At 40.9% G+C, this 22,374-nt stretch overlaps 1 protein-coding gene across 1 annotated transcript in view; it reads right to left on the bottom strand.

Annotated features, from left to right (window-relative positions):
- Positions 1–21,717, bottom strand: part of CDS2 (CDP-diacylglycerol synthase 2) — a 41,480-nt gene extending 19,763 nt beyond the window's left edge. The window contains exon 1 of the mRNA XM_006921616.3: positions 21,397–21,717. Coding sequence (XP_006921678.1) covers positions 21,397–21,453 — 57 coding nt within the window. The 5' untranslated portion in view covers positions 21,454–21,717. The remainder of the gene's footprint in view (positions 1–21,396) is intronic.
- Between the last annotated feature and the right edge of the window lie 657 nt (positions 21,718–22,374).

Raw genomic sequence — 22,374 nt, forward strand, 5'->3', positions numbered from 1 at the left:
CAATTTCATTAAAAGGTAGTACAGTAAATCCTCACTTAATCTACAGATTCTTGGAACTGCAGTGAAATGACACATTACTTAACCAATTTTACTACAGGCTAAATGATATAAACAAGAGTTAAGTTCCTACAGCATCTCATCAGCGTCAATGAGGAAACCACGTTGAACAAGATGGTGTTATTCGAGGACCGGCTGCACTCAGTGCCTTGGCTGGTTACACTTCCAACAACTCTGTCCTTTCCACTGGCACCACATTCAAATGTGTACGTTTTGTTTAACTGAGTGACAACATAACTTATACAAACTGTTTTGGGCTGCTTTACACGCAAATTATAAATCTTGTCCTGGAGGACAGACGTTAGGCTGACCCTAACCTTTCTGCTAAGTGTCTGCTTGCACCTGCTAATCAAGCCCTATGGCACTTACAGACATGTCCCTGGGACAGAAATTATCAGAGACAGGTGTATCCTTAGTAAGAATGTCAGGGACCTATGTGTCCCTCTCACTGAAAAAGCAAATAGGTGTGGGTGGGTAGGTGGGTATGTGTGTTAAGAATAGCTAAGAAAGTATTTCTAGCTTTTTCTAATGCTAATTCCATTTAACAAGTTCAATTGTCTGAACAAAGGATCAAATAGGAGGAATCCTATCCTGAAAATTTAGACTCATCCCCGTATGGCCATTATCTGGTCCTCCAAAAGCCTCATATCAATAATGTGATGTACAGAAAATGTTTTCAGCTACTCAAGATGGACTGTGGCACATAAAGTATCCCCACAGGTAACTGCACTCCACACCAAAGAGCTCTTCAGAAAAGACACAAAAACGTGTGTGGGAGATTCAGCTTTTAAAACCTAACACTGGCTATGAACCATTTTACTTCCAGACAGAGGGCACTTCCCATCGTTTAATTTAGGTTTCGGATGTATTAAATGTAAAGACTGCCTTATTCGACTTTGTTTACCTTGAATCCTTGCCTTGAATCTGGTAAAAGCTCAAAGAGTATTTTTCAAACTCACTGAATTTTAATCAAAATTCATCAACCTTTATTTACAAGGCCTAGAATAATGGATGGCCAGCATTAGTGTGGGGAAGACAATCCTAGAGCTACAGTTATACAAATGCAACTAATGACTAAAAGGGCTGTGATTTCAGCCCTCCCCAAAGGTTAAAATGATTGAGGGGAGGGGAGCCCCTAGGGGGCACCCATTAAACCCAGGGTGGTAATGAGCTGTATTTCCAGATAGCAACTAATGTGTTGTTACCAGGAATAATGAATAAGGAGGCATAGTGAAACCTAAAAATGGTTCAATCCTGCTCTACAAAATGTATAAGTCTGTGTGTATTGCCACTCTTTTCCCTTAAATAATGGGAAATGCTCCAAGCAGAGTCAACACATCTGTCCTCTGAGCTAACTGAACTGCATACTGGAAGTCCCTTTCCAATGCTAACACGTCAAGATGCTACCTTCATATTAAGAAACACCCACGTTATTTTTCTTCCTAACATCACTATTACCTGAAATTATTACACATTTGTCCATCTTCCAATCTGGAACAAAAACTCCAATGTGGAAGGGACTTTTGTTTTTCATTGCTGCATCTCCATGACCTACAACATTGTCTGGCATATAGAAGGTCCTCAATAAATGTTTCTTCACAAAGAGAGAAAGAGGAAGAAAACAACAGGTTAAGGAATAACTAAAGAATTCTCCACTTCTGAGTCTGTGGGTTAAAATGGCAGGCATAAATGTCACATCGCAATAGCCAGCCACTTTGTACAAAATATCCCCCATCTTATCACGTTTACATAGATTTGTAGGTTCCATAAGTGGAATGAATGTGAAAGTCTTAAGAAAGAAATCCATTAAGGATGAGCCATCAAACATGCAGAATAGAGGTTGGTAGTAGAATGAAAAGAAAAATCTCAAAAATCTCAAGAGCTGCTGACTGCCCTCCTCTCCAGCATTCTTACTATACATAAATAAATAAATAAACACACACACACATACATACATACATACATACATACATACATACATACATACATACCTCAGAGACAGTGTGGGTTTGGTTCCAGACCACTGCAATAAAACCAGTATACAAAAAAAAGCAAGGTATGCAGTGCCTGCCTCCTGCAGCTTAGGCTTTCAGGAACTGAGTTTCCTGCCAATGTGGTTTCTACTCTAAGCAAAGACAGCCAGATGCACCAATCAAAAAAGAAATTACTCGCCATTTTTATAACAAATGCAACAGTAAGGGCCACTAAATCTTCACACTGTGAACAAGCTGGCCATTGTCTCTACCCAACTCCATCTCAGCTGAGGGTTGAGGTCGATGATCAGAATGAACTATAACATCTCGGTTATGTGATACTGAAGAAAAATCTGCTAATCCATACTGAAATTTCTAGAAAACTGAAACTCAGCTGCTTTATCAATAAAAAGCAGTTTTAAATGCTTGGGGTAGCAAATTTTCCCCCCAAAGATTATTGTGCACCTCCACGACAAGGACACTTTATAAACAGGACATTGTCCTACATTTTCTTTGTTAAAAAACAAAATTCAGGAGAGTAAATTTTAAAGATCTTATCGGCTTTATTCAATGATTCATGAATCAGGCAGAATCTAATCTAGCAGACTGAAAGAAGTTCCTAGGAGCTGTACAAAATGAAAAATTTTTACAAGTAGAGAGGAACAAAGAAATTACACTAAGCAGGAAAGAAAAAAAAGCAGACTAGTTATTGCAAGGTCACTTTCCTTTCTGAGATGGAGGGGTCTATCAGACAAATTACCTAACTAGTGCTGGCCAAGGGATTCCTGACTGACTGGTGTTAAGATTTTATTTCTGGGAGAGCAAAAACTCTAAGTCAATCTCAGTCTGGTGACATGGGGCTTAGCATAAATGATGCATTTTGGGCCTGTTGTCTTGTTGTTAATACCCTGAATCTCCATTACTCTTCACTTGTTTCAAAACAGGCCTTCGAAGCCAATGAATAAAGAGGCTGTCTGCCCCAATAATACAGATCCTGTGCTTCCGTGCTCAGCTTTGAATCCTCCCTTACCATCAGGCCACTGGCTATCAGATACCTGCCTTGAATGCGTTTCCAAACTGCCTCTCTCCCAGGGAACTCCATCGAGGGAGAATTCAGAAGGCCAAGGCTCTTAGGAAGCCTGAGCTAAGAACGAACAGAGCCAGAACAGTTCACAAGTTCACAGCCCAAGGGGGTCCACAGGCCCAATGCCCAACCAAGGACTTCTGGGCAGAGACTGTGGGACATCAGCACCAACTGTTCTCTAGGAGTCCTGGCTGGGAGCAATGACCTCACAACCAGAAAGGCTTGAAGGCGATGAGACAGCTCAGCACTTATTCCCTGCAGTGGGAACTCTGGAGCCTGAGGGATACATGGGATGAGAAGAAATCTATCCATCGGCTTCTACAGGCAGGGAAGGAGATGCAAGTCAGCACAGGACTTTGCTGCACAGTGAGGGTGGAGAGCTGTGCACACCCAGTCCAAGCCATCTGTCACACCTGCAGAGTTTCATTGGGGAAGCGCGGGGTGGGGGCGGGGGGCGGGATGGACACAGGATGTATAGCATGAAAGCCTCCAAAGCACACATCCTTCAGAGCAATGAGCAAATGTACACAACTCATATTCACAAAAACACAAACAAAAGCCATTCCCGGTACTTCAGAATGGCAATATTGGAATTCACTAGCGCTACATTAATAATGAACATCAATCCTGTAAACACAAGTAAGAGGGAGTGAAAAACTAGACGTAAAACAAAAAAGCCTGGCAACTGACTTTCCAAAGAAGCAAGTCACTCTTTATCTCGGAGAGAAGAGTGTCTCAAAAGCATGAAAAAAGAAGAAACCAGTATAAGTTGTGTGATCTTGGAAGAAATCACGTGCCCTCTGGACCTCGCCTTTTACATCTATAAAACAGAAACAATTACCATCTCAAGGGTATTGGGGATGATGCAGGGAGGAGGCAAGAGAACTATAATGTTAATCAAGCTACTTTCAGAGACTACAGTGTGCTGATCAGCCCTGCAGCCAGGCCGGGAGGACACCAGCAGAATAAAGGAACATTTCTACTAGGATTGCTAACAACCCATTTCCCACACTGTGAAAAGGAAACAGGAAAAGAGTCTTTAAGTGGTGCCCTACAGAAAGTGAAATCATTTATTCCCTATGGCTAAAACCATAGGGAACCCATGGGTTAAAGGCTAGGAACTAGGCAGGCTTTTCACCACTACATCCTCTTACCTTTTCCACGGACTCTTATTCTTCCTCACTATATGCCCATAACAAAGGAAATGGGTAAAACAAAGATCTTAACTATAACTTGCAGGAACTAGAGAACGACATATAAACTGAATTCCCTAAACACTCAGGGTCCCGTCCCTCTCACTCTCCACCTATGAGGAAACCACACTTTGTGCAGTGCTACCCCTTTTCTAATACACTTTCCTTTTGACCCTAACTTTGGTGTGTGTGTGTAATTCTTTCTATGCTCTTGGCCAAAGGGCCCTCTTCTTTCAGTGCAGGGCTTGGTCTCCCTGGGGAAATTTGCCCTGTCCTGCATCAGGAAGATAAAATAAGGCTGTGGTTTTTGAGCCATGGGTAGAGATCTACTGGGTCTTGAAATCGATTCAGTGGATCACAACTATCAAAAAATAAAATGTGGTGCCAGAAGTCAGGCTAGGGACTACCTCTGAGAGAGGGAACTGACTGGAAGAGATCACAATGGAGCCTTCCAAGGTACCGGTAATGTGCTGTTTGATGGGGGCAGGCCGCGGAGAGGTGCTTACTTTACGAAAAGTCATCCTGTATTTTTATGATATGGACACTTTTCTGCATGTTACACTTCAATAAAAGTTTGCATAAAAAGTAGAATGAGAATCAAACAGAACAGAAAACTTTTGAATGTATCACAGATGGTAAAAGTACTGTTTCATGAAACTTTTTTCAAAGTGATTCACACACACCACTTTGTATTGGGACACAGTGTAAAATGTGTTTACTCCTGGGGATCAAGGTCTAAAATATCCTGAAAGACCTGAAGCAATGCACAGAAATATGTTGTAAACTAATTCACCATACAAATGTTGGTTGGGGGCATGAATAAGGAGGAGACTAGGCATTATTAACCTTTTATAGATGAAAAACTGAATAATATGCTTCTCCCATTAGCCTATTTATATTTGAGACTTACCCATACCAAGGTTTCCTCATTTAGAAGACTTCTTTCTTTCTCTCCATAATCCTCAGGAAGAGAAAGAAAATCAACCAATAAAGCAAAACTTCTTTCTGAAGACTAATTCTTACTCCAGTTCAAAGAAACTAATGATGAAATGAAATGATAAAACTAATTTCCAAATTAGTGATGAAACTAAAGAACACCAAGACAAACAGGAAATACTGTCTTTGAACCAAAAACCATAGCACGCTAGCAATTAAAAGGCTACTACATTCTCTGCTCCTCCCCTCCCACCAAAATTTTTTTCCTCAAAGTTATCAAATGACAGGTGAGATTTGGAGATGAAAGATTAATAAGAGGAATGAGCTGTAGTTCAATGGTCTTATCGTTCCCCTACTCCATAGTTTTCAGCACAGAAAAAAAGTTGAAAATGTGCTGAAGTCAATCTCATCACTGATGTATAATTTAAGAGTACTGCATTTAAATTTTAGTACGTTTTAATTTTGAATTTAGTAAATGTAGTTTATTTAGTACATTTAGGTAAGTTTTAATTTTGAACAAAATTTAAATTTTACTTACCTATTAACCTATATAGGAATAGTAATTTGTATGATTAGCATTTAAATTTTTATGAATTTAAGTTTTTACTTGACATTCTGTAGTGTGTCCAAACTTTGTGCATCTGAACCACTCAGTCTTACTGTCTTTTTAATTTCATACAGTATAAACACTTTTAAACAAAATATTGAGATAATTAAGCACACATCATGTTAATGTAGCATACATGCCACCAGCACTGGCATCTTTGTTCCACTGGTACTTTGATACTAAAAATAAATACTGACATGGCAGTATTTTCCTTTTGCTCAACTCTAGTCACTAAGCTCAATAAATTCCTCCTGAATCCAGAGGTCTGGATCTCACTGCCCAATCAGTTGCTAATCTTCACAGCTGTCTTTAGCACCACCCACTCAGCCTCCTGACAACCTCATGTGTTACAACAGCCAAAACTGACAAGAGTCCAGGAGTTTATGACCAAGTCAGAAGCTGTGCCTTCAAGATCTGCTTACTTTCTTCCCCCTGAGACAGTCAGATTTGCCATCTGCCAGGAATCCCCATGATGGGTCAACACGCCTTTACCGAATCGCAAGGAAGCTACAGAAATCCAAGACAGAAGCCCGATTCCAGAGACTACACCCGCTGAGGAGAGAGCAAGAGACAGCACCTAACCAGGATTTGGATGATTTCCACAGAAGCCTGGAGAAGGAAAGGAGATGAAAAAGGGGCAGGGAGAGTAGGGGTGCAAGCCGGAGTCCAGACGGTTCCACAGAGGAGCTGGGCCTCAGAGTATAAGGGCCACGTAGACCTCACACCACGGTACTATTGTAATAACTTTGCACGGTGACAGGTGGTTACTGAGCACCAGTGAGACTTTTGGTTTGGACAAGGTGGCTCCTCCTAAACTTATCGTGGTGATCACAAGGTATATAATCATTGAATCACTATGCTGTACACTTGAAACTAATATAATATTGTAAGACTGTACTTCAATAAAGATATAGTAAAAAAAAAATGTATGGAGAAGCAACTATGGCTGGGGGATAGTTAAACTATAAATACTGAGAGTCTGTGAGCACCATTGAGACTTTTGGTTTGGACAAGGTGGCTCCTCCTAACCTAAAAACTCTCCAAAGTCTCTTTGGGCAATAGCTTGTCTTGGCAGGCACTCCTGGTAGACAGGGGTTTACAAACCACATAGCTGGACCTGTGAAAGAGATCGGCTTGCCTACCAGCACTGGCATCTTTGTTCCCCAGCAACGTGTTTGAAATCAGCTCTAGGCTGGACCCCGACTCTCCTACATGTTAACTTGTATAAAAAGGTACACCTCATGTTAAATTTAGACTATTCCTCTCATCTCCCCTTGCCTGGAAGAATAGTGTGATTAATCTGTCATTCGTTTGGAATACATTATTCCTTTATTTTGCTTATTAAATTAGCCTATGTGCTACTGGCTTGTGAAATTATAATTCCCACAGGGAACCTGTACTAAATAAATTGCTGGCGAAGAAAACCCAGTCTCTGAGAATAACTTTTGCTGCCTCCCAAAACAAAAACTAAACAGACACCTTTACTGGCTTCTCCATAAACTCTCAAAGCTCAAAGGCCTTCCTATTGCATCTGGGGACACTGTCTCATTCTCTGTCCAACCTGCCAGGCACATTCCTGTTCCTCCAGCTCAAATGTCTAGCCCCACCAAGCCCCTTACTCCACCCCTGCCCAGGAAGTACTAACTACTTCAAAATAACTAGTGAGCCCTGGGGTCACACAGATGAATAATACGTGAGGCAACGCAAAATTCTTCAAAGCAACAAGAAGAACCAGCCCCCAAGGTCAGCTTCCACAACCACATTACCTATACTGGCATACCATTTTTTTTTTTATTACGCTTCACTTTATCACGCTTCACAGGTGTTTTTTACAAATTGAAGGCAAGACTCTCTACCAGCAAAAAGATCATGACACTTTATTGCAGTGGTCTAGAACCAAACCCGCAATATCCCCAAGGTATGCCTGTATTGAACTCATCAAAGCTAACAGAGATTAGTGGCCAGTGAAGGCTGGAAATTCTGGACCTAATTTCTCTGAAAAGAAAGGGTCCTGAAAAATCTCAAACCATCTTAGTTTTCTATCCCCTTTTTGATACCCTGGACACTAAAAATGGTGGCTCTCTCTAGTGTTTTGGATATTTTATGATCCATGAGAAATGTTAAGAGTCATGTGTTAGAACACCAAACCAAATAATCAAGATAATTCTTCCCGAGATCTAAGAACTAAGATATCTACCACAGCTACTAGAAGACTCAAGTGGGACCCTCTGCAACAATAAAATGTCACTTGTCTGGCGATAAGTCCCCAGGAGAGGCGGATATCTCTGGAAGAAATGGCTCTTTGTTAAAAGTTCTCAAAATAGCTACTCCCCAGTGATACCTTTTCAAGAGACCACTATGTGAAAATTGAAAAGTCTCTGTATAGAGAACTCTGTGGAACAGAGAGACAGAAATGGCAACTGTTCAAGAGAAAACTGAGTGTTTGGCTGACATCCCTGTGGAAAAAAAAAAAAGCTCATGTGGCACTTTCTCTATCAAAACAATAGGAAGGAACAAACATCAGTCCCAAAACAGCACAGGCTGAATAGTAGTGGGAGATTCTATTAAAAGTAGCCAAAGATCAGCAATGAAGGGAGGGAGTCCCTGGGTGTCTACAAGCACCTTCACATTCAAAGCAAGATGGAACACTATAAACCTACAGTGAAAGGGAACAGAGATTTATGCAGTTAGAGTTAAGTCCATGGAAAAAATTGGACAAAGGTGATCAGAATTCCAGCTGGCCAGCCAGACTTCATGAGCCTTGTTTCACATTCAACATAATATTTCTCAACCTGATCCTTTAGTTACTTTTAGGGCTATTTCTCAACCTGATCCTTTAGTTACTTTTCTACCAAGGACCTCTTATTTTGAAGACTACTATTATTTTGAAGACTATTATTATTTTGAAGACTGAATATATTAATAACTGATTCATTTCTCCAAAGAGAACTGCCCCGTCGTGCTAATAAGAACCTAACCACGGCGTCCTTGTTAGGCCCTTTAGGCAGCAGGACACCTGAGTTTCAATGCCAGCCCTGCCAGTAGCTGTACCACCTCTAGCGAGTTACTGCCCCAACAGCTGGGTAACATACATTTCTGTCACAATGGTGGGAAAAAAGATACATGTGCAATAATAACATTTACCCAAAGTCATCTTGTTAAAGCAGCACCATTTATGGCTATCTTCGACGAGTCATTTCCATGCAGTTTTGTAGGAATTCAATATCATCATTTTAGGTAACAATTACTGCTCTGTCCTATAGAGATCAAAAGATATAAATTTGATGAAGAGGGACATGCCAAGGGCCTGGTTTTCCTCTACTTTTATAAAAGTGGTAATGGATGTACTTGGGAGCTACTAAAACGCAGGGAGTTTCCTTCATATTATTCCTTTGAACAGTAAATCTTTATATATATAGATTTGCTATTTACATTATTTCTTTGTCTGCCAAACATTTATATATTAAATACCAAAGGATCCTCAAGACCTGTGCCTTGAGGGTTCTCTGACTGAGGAGGCGGCAGCTGCCTGTGCTCGACCCTCAGCCCCTTCCTTCCCATCCGCAATTATGCAAAAACAGCCCCTCTTTTCTTTTTGCCTCGCTGTCAATGAATCAGCCTCCTGCCACCACTGGAGGAGACCCTCAACCACCATGACTGATCTCCTTTACTCTCTGCCCTCATCTACCTCCAGCTTTTCTTCTTCACTGCTTTGTAGATCTCCAGCCAGTCTTTAATAGGCATCTTTAGGCACTTGGAAGTGCTCAGAGATAGCTGGTTGTCCCAACATCGGTCTTCCTTTTCTTCCATTGTAATAGGATCCCCAATGCTTAGCCAAACACATGGCCACCTATAAGGGACATTTTCTAGCTACCCTGGCAATCAGGCAAGGACATGTGACAGAGTTCTGGCCAACGGGATATAAGCAGAAATAGTGAGTACATATTCTGGGAAGTGTCTTTACAAGAAAGGAGCAGGCCTCTTCTTTCTTCTTGACTTCTTTCTCCTTTCTGAAATGTAGATGTGATGGCTGGAATTCCAGCAGCCATCCTGCACTAGAGGTAGAAGTCACATACTCAGGATGGTAGAACAACAAAATAGAAGGAACCCAAATCCTTGACACTGTGAAGTTGCTAGAATGCTGACCCCTCCCGACTTCTTTTATGTGAGGGAGATATACTTCTATTTTGTTTAAGCCACTATCATTTTTGGTTTTCATTCACTTGCAGTTAAACAGGACGGGGACTACTTTTCAGTATAGTAGCCCGAGATTTTGCTGTAATGTTGAAAGAAATAGGTTATAAATATAGAGTGCTAGTTATTCTGTAAGGTAACATAGGCTAAAAAAAAATCCTAAGAGTTTAGCAAAATCTACAAAATAGCAAATATATATATAAAGGTTTACTGTTCAAAAAAAACTTAGCTCCCATCACCTTCTGAGATATCACCTTCCATGAAATGATTTTTGGGCCATTTGGGAAATAACATGGACAGGATAAAACCATATCTACTCCTCATTCTACCTGAAATCTCTGTGGAACCTGACACTGACCCTTTCCTTTTTCTCAAAAACTTGTTCTTTCAGGCTTTGGTATCACACCACTCTCACCTGACTCTTTCGCTGGTTTCCTACCCTGTCTCCTCTCCTCCACCAGCCAACAAACCAAACACAGGCACTTTCCAGGGTCAGTCATCAACTCCTGCCCTTCTTAATGCCAAGTGCAGAAGCCCAGAATTTGCATGTCATCCATCAACAGGAACCATTTTTATCTGTCTCCTCCCTACAGACAAAACAACAAAAGTATAGCAACTACTTGCTTCCAATGTTGTAAGACCAGCTTGGTCTCTCAAAACTTCCTGTTGAAGAGGGCAGACAGAGCCCATGCCTTTTGACCTCAATATCTCACAGAAATGAATGTCAATGGATACAGTAAAGAATAACCATGGCCCTACTATTTCATAGGAGACAGGGATCATCAGTGGATATAGATTTCAACAAATTTCTGGATGACATAGTAGACTGAAGGGCTACGAAGGATGAAATAAAACAGAGAAAATGCAGCTAAGAGTATATACTTCAGGAAGGCTACACAGAAAGGAGCCCTCCGCTCTCTGAAACCCTGGAGAAGCTCTGGACTGAGACCCGACGTATGGGATGGTGGGTGAAATTTAGTGGGTTCTGCTCCCCACCTGCTCAACCTAATGTGAAGCCTATCAGACAACAGGCCCCATTTAAGCACACGGCGGTCTCAGTCAAATTCCCAATGTCAAAATTTATGGCAGGAATCGGGAAGACCTGTGGGAGGAACTCTCATACTCTATGTGGGTCAAGAAAGCCCTACAGGAAGAACTCTATGATTATAACAGAGCTCTATGGTTATAACAGCCCCTCCTCTTAACTTCCTTTCCCTCTCTTTAAAGAACTTCTTTCTTCTTGGTCTGGAGGACTTGCATGTAACTTGCCACGGATGCAAGCACAGGACTGCAATCTTTTAACTTTCCCCCCAAAATCCACTTTGCTGATGAAATATCTAGTCAACATTTTGTTTATAGTCAACACAATCAGGAAAGAAGTGAGCCAAGACACTGCTGTGTGTTTCTTCTCCCATTCTTTCCTTGTCTGAATTGGAAAGTTGATTTGGCTTATCCTGCCCCCTTTTATCCTGTCCTTCTTCCACAATTGTTCTTGGAGTGGGGAGGAAGGATAGGCAATCCTCTGGTGCATGGTCACCAGACCCAAAGAGGAGACTAAGTGACATCAAACTGTGATATGGAACTTGGCTGCATGCAATGACTAATGACTATATATGGGCCTTTGTGCTGCCTGACTTGGGAGGAAGTGATGTGTTCTACAAGCTGGAAGAGAAGGCTAGATCAAGCAAGCATACCCTGCAAATCCTCCTGAGCTAAGGTTTTTCTGGGAAGATATCCATGGATTGTTAATACACAAACTTCACAGAATGCACACAATCTTCAATATATTTTCAGTCAATGTTTATATAGGAAAATGTATATTTACATTCAACATTTTCAACAATGGGGAAATTTTTGAGTTGCATTTCAGATAACACTGGGGGATGGTCAGGATCATTAAACAAATTTCAAATCATTAGTCATATTTGAAAAGGAATGTATGATCTTCAAAGGTATTTTGAGAGTTATACTGGCAACATACGCTTTGTGAAGATCTGATGAGAAGCTTTTTTTAAAAAATGGCCTGATCCCTTAGAGCACCATACGTACAACCAGGAATGCAACAGAGCTTCGTTCTGCAGTTTTTTCATCCTAAAGCATGGTCCTCCATGGTCCATAGGAAGATGAAAGCTCTACACCACCACCAAAATAAAGGTGGTTCAGTTACCGAGTCTGACAATCCACCTGATATGGACCCTATTATTAGAGTAACCGCATTATGCATCCTCCAAACTGGATTAGAAAGAGCAAAAGAGGGGGAGGGTGAAATGGGTAAAAGGGATGAAATATATGGTAGTTGAGGGAAACTGGACTTTGGGAGGTAAACACACAATAGAATATACAGATATCAAATTATAATGTACACCTGAAAATTATATAATTATAAATTATATAATTATAAAAAATTATATAATTTTTTTTAAAAAGAAAGAGCAAAAGAGGTCACCCTACTTATCACCCACCCTGTCCACACCTGTTACCAATGACTGCTTCAACCCCACTCTTCCTTGGTAAGAAATACAGTTCATTAAAGCAGCAGCTCTTGAATTTTTTGATCTCAGGACTGCTTTATACTCTTAATTACTATCTATCGATACTTGCCATTAGAAATTAAAACTTGAGAAATTTCTAAAATATGAGAATACGCAAGTATAGCAAGCGGTTCCTCAAAAATATTAAACATAGAATTATCGTGTGAGCCAGCAATTCCACTTCAGGGTATAAGCCCAAAATAACTGAAAGCAGAAACCCCAACACATATTTGTACACCCATGTCCAGAGCAGCATTATTCATAATTGAGTTGTTTGCAGTTTGAGGCTACTACAAAGAATACTGCTTTCAATATTCTAGAACTTGTATTTTAGTGAATGTATGTAGAGATTTCACCTAAGAATAGAACTATTAGATCATAAGGTTTGTGTATACTTAGCTTTAGTAAATATTCTCAGTTTTCCAGAGTACTTGTACTAATTTATATTCCCCCAAGCAGTATATAAAAGTTCCATTTGCTCCACATACTTGCCAACCCTTAGTATTTTCAGTCTTTTTAATTTTAGTCATTCTAAAATGACTAGTATAGTGGTATCTTATTGTGGGTTTTAATTTGGATTTCCCTGATGATTAATGATGTTGAACACTTTTTCATATATTTGTTGACCATATGAAATACTCGTTTTTCTATTGAGTTGTCTTTTTTGTATATTCATTTTGTAGGAATTCTTTAGAGATTCTAGATATGAGTCCTATGTGGGATATATTTTTAATAAATATCTTCTCATTGTCTGTGGCCTTCCTTTTCACTTTCTTAATAGTTCAAGAAACAGAAAGTCTTAATTTCAATGTGGCTCAGTTTATCAACTGTTTCCTTTATGGTCAGTGTTTTTTTAAATAGGGACTTTTAAACATAACTATACCATTATCACACCTAAAAAAATTAACAATGCTTTAAGTACTTAAATTTATCTAATAATTTCACATTTTTGTCTTTATGACAGTTTGATTGAATCAAGATCCAAATAAAGTCTAGAAATCATTAATGTGCATTAAGTCTTTTAATCTGTAGGTTTTATCTTCCATGTCTATCACTCTCCTCTCTTTTTTTTTTTTTTAAGTCAGGGAGAGGGGTGTCTCCTTGCCATTTATTTTCTAAAGCAATCAAGTCAATTGTCCGGTGGTGTTTTCAATGTGTTCTTCTGTTCCTTGAATTTTCTGTCAATTAATTCTTAGCATATGTGCTGCCGAAGCGAGCACAGTAAATTAGTTCTTAGGACTAGAGTCCTGATCAGGCTCAGATATGATTTTTGGACAAGATTATTCCATCACTAGTACTGTATACTTCCATCAAGAGATATGCAATATCTGGTTGTCTGTGATGGCAGCAGCATTCATGGCTGCTACCTTGTTCTATTAATTCAGTGGGGGTTGAAAATAATAATATTCTATCAGTCCTTTTCCACTTATTCTATAAAAAGAAACTTCTCCTAATCAACTATTTGGTTATTCTAAGGTACAGTTTGCATAGGAAACGCATAATAGTATCTCAAGACAACCCCACTGTGAGTCCCATTTTTCAGATGAGATTAACTGAGGCTAATAAGTGGCGGAGCCAAATTTAAACCAAGCAGTCCAACTCCAAGTCTGTGCTAGTAACCACAGAGCCATAATATAACACCTCTCCTAAGATCAAGAAACAAGTGAATAATCAATATTCATTTGTAGGGGAGAAGAGACCACAGGGACAGACTCTCATGCAGTTATGGCTACAGATTTACCGGGGGAAAAATATTATTTGCACCAAAAGCTGAAACAATGTAAACCCCTTTTTTTGAGGGCAGGTCTGAGGGTAGACCTTATCTAAGGATAGCATGCATATGCAGAACGTTTTGTTTTGTTTTTTACAAGGGTATTTCCTGCAGCCTGCTTACAATAACAACAACAAAACTTAATATACCTGATTGGTTCAATAAATTAAGGTACAGCCACACAACAAAATGACACACAGCCATTAAAAATGATGCTGGGTTAAAAATTTTAAAGATCTTAATGTTTAGGAGATAAAAAGAAAAGATACACAACAAAACACTAATAGTTATCTCTGAATGGCAGGATTAAGGTGATTTTTCTTTCTGATGCCTCTACAATGAATATCTTTTCTTTTCCTGTTTCTTTTATCATTAAAAAAGTTTCAAATAGTGTTTACAAAGAATTTAATGAACTTAATTTGAGGAGACGGCTCTGACTGCATAAAAAGGCAAACTATCAGATCATGCATGGCAGCCACTGTTTACAGCCACATGCAACAATATGCATGGGAGAGAGATGCATTTGAATAATGGTTGTTTCTCTGAATGATGGGACTGTAGATGGATTTCATTCTCATATGTACACATTTCTGTGATTTCTACAATAAATACTAGCCTAATGAAGTACTGAGATGGGGGAAATATTAAATGGATTTTGAGAAAATAGGATTCAAATGGGTAGAGGTAGGGAGAAGGGTGACAGAGAAGAAGCACACTTTGGAGGCTGGAAATAGCAAGGGCCAAAATACATGTCAAAGAGGCACCAAATCAGGAGGAGGGAGCTAGTTAAGAGAGAAGGCTATAAGGACCAAGTTTAAGAGATCTGAAAAAGGGGCCAGAATTCTTCTTTTTACCCCTGTAATTCATAAGGTGGTTTCAGAGCTGCTAGAAATACAAAGGACAGATGGACTAGAAGGGACTGAGAACAAATCCTGAAGGGAAGGAGTTCAATTAAAAGGCTTTACAACAGTGCAGGCATTAATTCCTGAACTATGGGAAATATACAAGAGCAAAAGATAAGGAATCCAGGTAACACCTGGTTAGAACCTGTGACCTGAACTAGGTGAGAAAGCAGAGACACAGGGACTAACCAGTTTCAAGTTGCAGCAACTCAAGAGATCTGATTCTCTCTGCAGAGGAGACAGGAGAAGGGAGGGTCAAAGTCTAGAAGGAGAGAAGTCAGACTGGAGACCAGTAAGTGTGAGCTGACTAAGGGACATGTGCTAGTAATGTACTGCAGACCACTGAAACCACAGGACTGGCAGGACACAGACTGTGGAAATGAGGCTCTGAGAATCACTCACTGAGGGATCTGGGGTCAATGACAGATGTCCCCACAACTTCAAAGACCCAGGAGCAGAGTGTCGCCAGTGAATCTCAGGTCTCAAGGACTCTTTCAAAAACAGCAAAGTCTTCACTGGGAAGCTCCAGCTGGCCCTGTGGTGACTCTAATACAAAGGGCAACAAATCAAAAGGACATCCGATTTTGGAAGAACAGGTCAGGTCCTTCTGCAGTGCCCGACAGCAGGCACTCAGGCACTCATGAACACCACAATCTGGAAAGAGGGGCTGCCTCTGGGAAAAACTAGGTAGGCAGGAAGGAGGCGTTCACAGTGCACCTATCAAATTCTGAACCATGCACTGCCTAGGCAAAATAACATAATAAAGTTTAACTTTCTTTAAAAGGTCACTTAACTTAGTGGGTCCTATGTCATCCCCACTGTTGGGGAAAACAGCATGAGAATAAAGATCAAGGACTGGCAGGGTGAGCTGCCTAATGTGGACCAGGTATGCCTTCGCTGGCACTGCACCACCACCCCAACAAGGCAACCACCACGTGACAAGGTTTGGAAGGCAAGAACACTGCCCAATGCCAGGAACGAATTAGTATTCTTCCAACAAAACCCTGGCAAATAATCAAGAGTCAGGGTCTCAGTCTCTTTTCTAAACCAGAGACAGTAAGATCATGAAAGACTGTGCTTTCTCACCCCCAGCAGCCTCCAGCACCAGTCAGGTAGGTTGGGGAGGCTGTAACACACAGCACAGGGAACAGATTAAGAAGTTGTGTGCAGGTGAGTCACTCTGCAAGTTCAATACACTAACAAGTTCAATACGCTCCACCTATGTGGATCCTAGAAAAGATGGAAGAGTACACAAATGAGAAATATTGACAATTTTTAAAAGGTTTAAACAATGATTATTTGAGCTGTGAAATTAGTTACAAGATTCATTTCAGATGCAGTCAGTTATAGAATATCTTTAAAGCAGTGGAGAAAGAATGGATTTGGAGCCAAAATTGGTACGAAATCCTGGACATTTTCCTAATGAACACAGACACTAGCCCTCCTCCCTCAAAGCTAACAGAGATCATATAAAGCAGACACTGGATTCCATGAATGTCCTAAGGAGAAGGTGTGTTGAACACCAAATGACTGATTATTGCTAGGAGAAACAGTTCTGATAGTAAGAGTCATGAAGCAGAAAGCATTTATTCTGAGCAGCCTCACATGTAGTTCAGAGTGAGAAGCCGGCACCTCACTGGGAGTTCCTTTGAAGGATATTCAAGTGGCCACTCCTAGAGATGGGTTTCAAAATATATAATCACCAGTCACACAATAACTGGGGAAAATGAACCTAATTAACTTTTACCACCCCCCCGCCCCCCAAAAAAACTGTTTCTCAGAATCTCCACACTTACTATCTGAGAATTTACTTTTTTATATATATTTGACATTTTGAAGGATTTTTTTTTTTTTTTTTTAAATTTTTGTAGCCTCATAAGAGAGATGACATTTGGGCATTTTTTTTCTATCAAAGTCAATCAGTGCCAAAGTTTTTAAAGTCTGTAAATTAATTCTGTACCCTTGAAGGCAGCATTATGCAACATTATAAAGAAAAAAAAAAACACAAGAATTACAAAAGCTACATACTATTAACCATTCTGCATCTAACAGGTTGTGTGACCTTTGGCAAGTAAACTCTCTGAGCTATGGCATCCACATCTATAAAATAATGATCTTTAGGATCCCTTCAAGTTCTAACACCTGATGAGAGCAATTTAACATTTTTAAAAGATATAAATTCTTCTAATGAAAAATCTCACAAATTTGTGCAAATGAAACATTTTAAACAAAATTCGGCTTTAAAAAAATTAATTTTAAGTACTGATAAACTGGGGAGTAATTGAGTTTTTAAAACAAAATTATATTGTTTGACAAACATAATTAAGAAACTTAAAGTGTGGGTTTATGACAAATCAATCTTTCACCTTCTCTACCTATTTAAGTCTGAGAACCATAATTAAGGGCTTACTAATTTTTCAATACCCAAAGTATTTCTCAATGTAAAAAACTGTTTGGAAATAAAGCATTTCTCCTACACTTGAGGTAATTATAGCTCTTAAAATAAGATTTTATTGTTCTAGTAGTTTTAAAATTCTATCAGAAAAAAACATTTTTAATTATTCATCACTGTTCTAAAATATATTACAGCTAGTGCTACGAAGGTAAGATAATTGTATATAGTAATGCCCCTTCCACAGCTAGAGCTTGACTGATTCTGAGCACAAAAATTCAGCAAGAAAATGAACTGAAAAGATAGGTACAGAAGGCCAAGTCCTGTCCATACACTTTCCCTAAAAGGTGATGAGTAGGAAAAGACTACACCAAACACTTGTAACTTGAAGATTTAATCATCTTCCAAGAGTCGAAGACGTTTTGTTGTTATCGTTGTTGTTTTTTGGCGAGGCAACCCTCGGTTGACCTCACAGATTGCAAGGACCTTGTCAGCTTACAATCCCTTATTTATTTATTTTTTTATGCCTGCAGCACCTGGTCTTCCTAGGTAGTCAGTCTCCCATCCAAGTACTAACCAAGCCCGACCTTGCTTAGCTTCCGAGATCAGATGGGATGGGGCTTGTTCAGGGTGGCATGGTCATAGATAGAAGATGTTTTTTATTTTTTAATGAGTTTTCTATAACACCATATTTCATCAGAAACAATAGCTATCACATTATTACAATGTGACTATTCCTGCCCTACCTATGTAACATGAACACTCATTTAATCCACACAAATATCCTCTAATGCACATGTTATTTTATCATCCCCATTTTCAAGATGGACAAACAGGCTTTTATACAAGTGATTTGCTCAGTCACACAGCTCTTAAGCAGTAGAGCCCAGGCTCAAGATGGATCTAGCACCTGATTTTTTTTTTTTCTTCAAAAAGCACGCTTCATTGAGAAGAGAACACTGCATGATGGTCATTCTACCCATCATGCTCAGAATAGCACCCTAAGCCCCTGCTCTTAACCAGTCTTCAGTTAAAATTTAAACTCTCCTTTCTAAATGCCATCACTATTTCCTCCCAATACTGGTTTCATCAATCTAGAAAGGAAGCCTTGAAAAGAGTAAAGTTCTAATTTAAATAGCACTCCAGCATCTAAGTACAGCAGCAAACCCCAGAATCTTCACTCTAACCTCCAAAACAAAGTCCTCTGAAATGCCAACCCAATTATAAACTTTAAGATGACAATCCAGTCCATGCTTCATTCTCTTCTTTCTTAAGCTACACTGTAAACACAAGGTTGGGTAGGAAAAAGGTCATTCCCAAAGCTTAAATTCCAAATGTCTTAGTTTGGCAACAATACTGTGCTTTGGGACTTTAAAATTATAAGCACAGTTCCCAGAGGGAAACATTTCCTTTATTAGCAACTGGCTTTGAAAATTCCATTCTAGGATGCTAAATATAACAAAATGCCTTCTGACTTTCATAATAAACACATTCTCCAGATTATTTTGAAATTAATGACTGTCAGTTAAGCAACTATAACATTTTAAAGAATCTTTCATATTTGTTCCAGTTCTTTTAATGAATTGACCTGATATTGTTTTCTAAATTCTTCTACTATTAAATTACTATTCCTAATTTTCTTAAATTCTAACAAGAATATCAGCAAAGTTGTTCAAACTATGAAATGGAATAAATCAAGATTTTTAAAAACTCAACTATATATACACTCACCAAAGGTAAAGCATTTTACAGTTCTTAAGATATATCTTTATTATTAAAAATCCTATGCATAATCCAGAGTGATGGGGTGAGAAGCTGATTGCCTTACTCTGGGCTAATGGGCTGCATCAGGCTTTTTACAGAATATAGTAGCCACTGTGTTTTAGGAGCTACATGCACTTAGCAGACCTCACAACCCCAGGCATTATCATTGTATAAAGTGGTTTAAGGGCACTTGTAAAAAATTAAGGCACCTTCAGTTGGACAGCTCCTCATGTCCTCCCTACCGAAAACGGAGATGAGAAAGTATTTAACAATCAGCTGGAACTATTCCTCTGGGAGATGGATCCAAGGAGTTGGGTGGGGAGGGTAGAAACGTTTTTTTGTGCATGTACTCATGTGTGGTTTTGTTATTACAAATAGTTTTTCAAAAATTTAGCCCACTAGCTATGTCTTTTTTCTTCCTCTTCTCACATCTTCTAGGCCCACAAAGTCCCATTAACATCAAGTCTGACCTGTCACCCTTAAACAGGGCTGACATAGACTCCAAACATCTGAACACTCACCAACTAGTATGTGCAGGGTGGGTACAGGGTTCTTTCAGACCCAACCAGGGTATTTAATGGAAAGATTAGAGATTTTGAAGTACCTTGTCTATGCAAGCAACTCAAACTTGAGCTGAAGTCCTAAACTTTCTCCAAAATATATTCTAAAAGTTAATATGGAGAGTTCTCCTTGAATGATCCACTGTCAATAGTAACAACAAAAAAATCTGAAAACCCCATTACCTCTCACCCAAAACATTCCTCCTAGTATAAATGCTCTGTTGACAGTCTGTCACCAAATCTTGTGTTTTCTTCCTTCCTGATATTTCCCTAATGTTCCTTTCCTCTAGTTATCAAAACCTGCAAGTTACATAAGTGGGCGCTGTAGGCCTACTGTGCAGCAACAGGCACAGGTGGGAACAGCTGTTCCTCAGCTCCAAATTAATTAGGTGGGTACGTGATGGCAGATCTTCCAATTATCCAAGATAATAAGCACGAAATTCAGACTGTTAGGAGACATCTTCTCGTTTTTAAAGGACATATGGATCAAAGAAAACATCTGCAGGTCACCCATTACATTAGCAACACCCAAGTTAACTAGTCTCTTCCATTCTGGTCCAAGCTCCCTCAGTCCATTCTACCCATCACTGACAGATCAATTTACCAAATCCACTGCTCCTAACCACTAACCCGAGGCTTGAAATACTACCACGAACTACCAACTCTTATGCTGTCATTCAACATCTACACACTCACAACTAGTATCCACCTTCCTCGACTGTCCTACACAGACATTTTACTTCAACGAAAGCAATCTTACTCCCCTCAGCCCTCACCCCCCCATCCAGCCGCATCCCCGCCAAAATGGCCTCTTTTTTAACCCTACTCTACCCCATCAACGCCCACACTTGGAGGAAAGAAGCTCATCTATTGGGAGTATACCTTCTAACACTTGCTCACTTCATGAGTTAAGAGATCTCTCCGCTTAAAGCCAACAGATTTCACTTTCCAGGAGGGATTTAAATCTAATAAATGAGTCCCAAGACCTTGTTTTGATACCTCCCCCCAAAATCTTCAAGTTTTAGAGGGGTGAGGAGAGCCTAAATCGGGTTCAGAGTAGTCGTCTGCCAGAGACAGTTTTGAGGGGTCTCGACATCTTCACACCCAGGAAGGCCTCGGGAGGTACGGGCCTGGAGAGGGACCCCCAACCTACGAGGCAGGAGGCCGTGCGTAAACCACCGCGCGCCCCTTCCTGCGCCGCGGAGACACCACCCCCAACCGGATCCCTGAGCCAGGTCCCCGAGGCCCTAACTTGCTGACCCCTGATGCGCACTATTTGGGGGCCGGCACCCGAGGATCCTCCGCGCTGCCCAGGCCCGGTGCCGCCGTCGAACGCGACAAAAGGTCAGGAGATAGACGTCCCTTCTGCACGCCCCCCGCGAACCTCCGGGGAGCGCCCCGCTGGCCGCGTCCACCCCTATGCCGCAGCTACCTTGTCCTCGGGCGGTGCGTCCGGCTCGCGGACCGCCCTAAGCCTCAGCTCGTTCATGCTGGAAACTCCGGCGCGATGTCGCCGCTGGAGAGCAGCGCAGCCGCCGGAGCGGGCAGCTCAGCAGGGCGCGCGCGGACTCCACTCGGCCGGCCCCGCCCCGCCTGAGCAGCGCACAGCTCTGCAGCAGCTCGTAGGCCCCACAGCAGCTCGGCCACCAGCCCCGGACCTCGGTCCCACCCAGCGCCGCGGCCACCCTTTCACCCGGGCGGGGCGCCAAACCCAGCCAACTAGCTCCTTCCCGGAGGGCCCCCGGAACAAGTGCGCATGCGCACTGCCACTCTCACGGCCCTGGAGATCTACCAATGACAAGATTCCGCCAGGGAGGCGGGGCAGCGAAGGTGGGGCGGAGCGGAGTAGATAGGCGTACATTGGACATAAATCTGAGGGGGCGGGAAAAGGTGCGCGTTTCCGAGGAAGAATAGCCAATAGGAGCTCCAGCCTGACCGCGGATGATCTGTGCTGGCACCTAGGTCCTAAAGGTAACGGGTTGCTGAAGGCGAGAGGCGACAACCTGCAGGCTCTAACCCAGCTATAACTTTGCTTGCCGCTCTGGGCTTTGTGTCTTCCGTATCCTGGTCTCTTCCCTCAACCATGTAGGTAGACGCCTCTCCACTCAGGAAAGGCCTGGGGAGCCCAGCTGTGTAAGCTGAGGTCGTCACGTGGTAACGAAGTGAAACCCAAACTTCAATCTGCATCGCTTTGCCAAGTTCTCTGTAGTACTTACTGAGCGTTAATTATGTGCTAGGCACTGAACCAAGCAGTCGCTTTAATTTATCTCATTTGATCTGCAGGACGCTTGGCAATGGATGTGATTTTCATTTTACAAATAAGATCTTCCGTGGTTTTTCAAATTTCTGTATTTGGGATTGTTGAAAGTTTTTTGGGAAAGGAATGCTGCCTATTTTGTTCATAGCCGGA

This window comes from Pteropus alecto, unplaced genomic scaffold (assembly GCF_000325575.1).
Source record: "Pteropus alecto unplaced genomic scaffold, ASM32557v1 scaffold45, whole genome shotgun sequence".
NCBI lineage: Eukaryota > Metazoa > Chordata > Mammalia > Chiroptera > Pteropodidae > Pteropus > Pteropus alecto.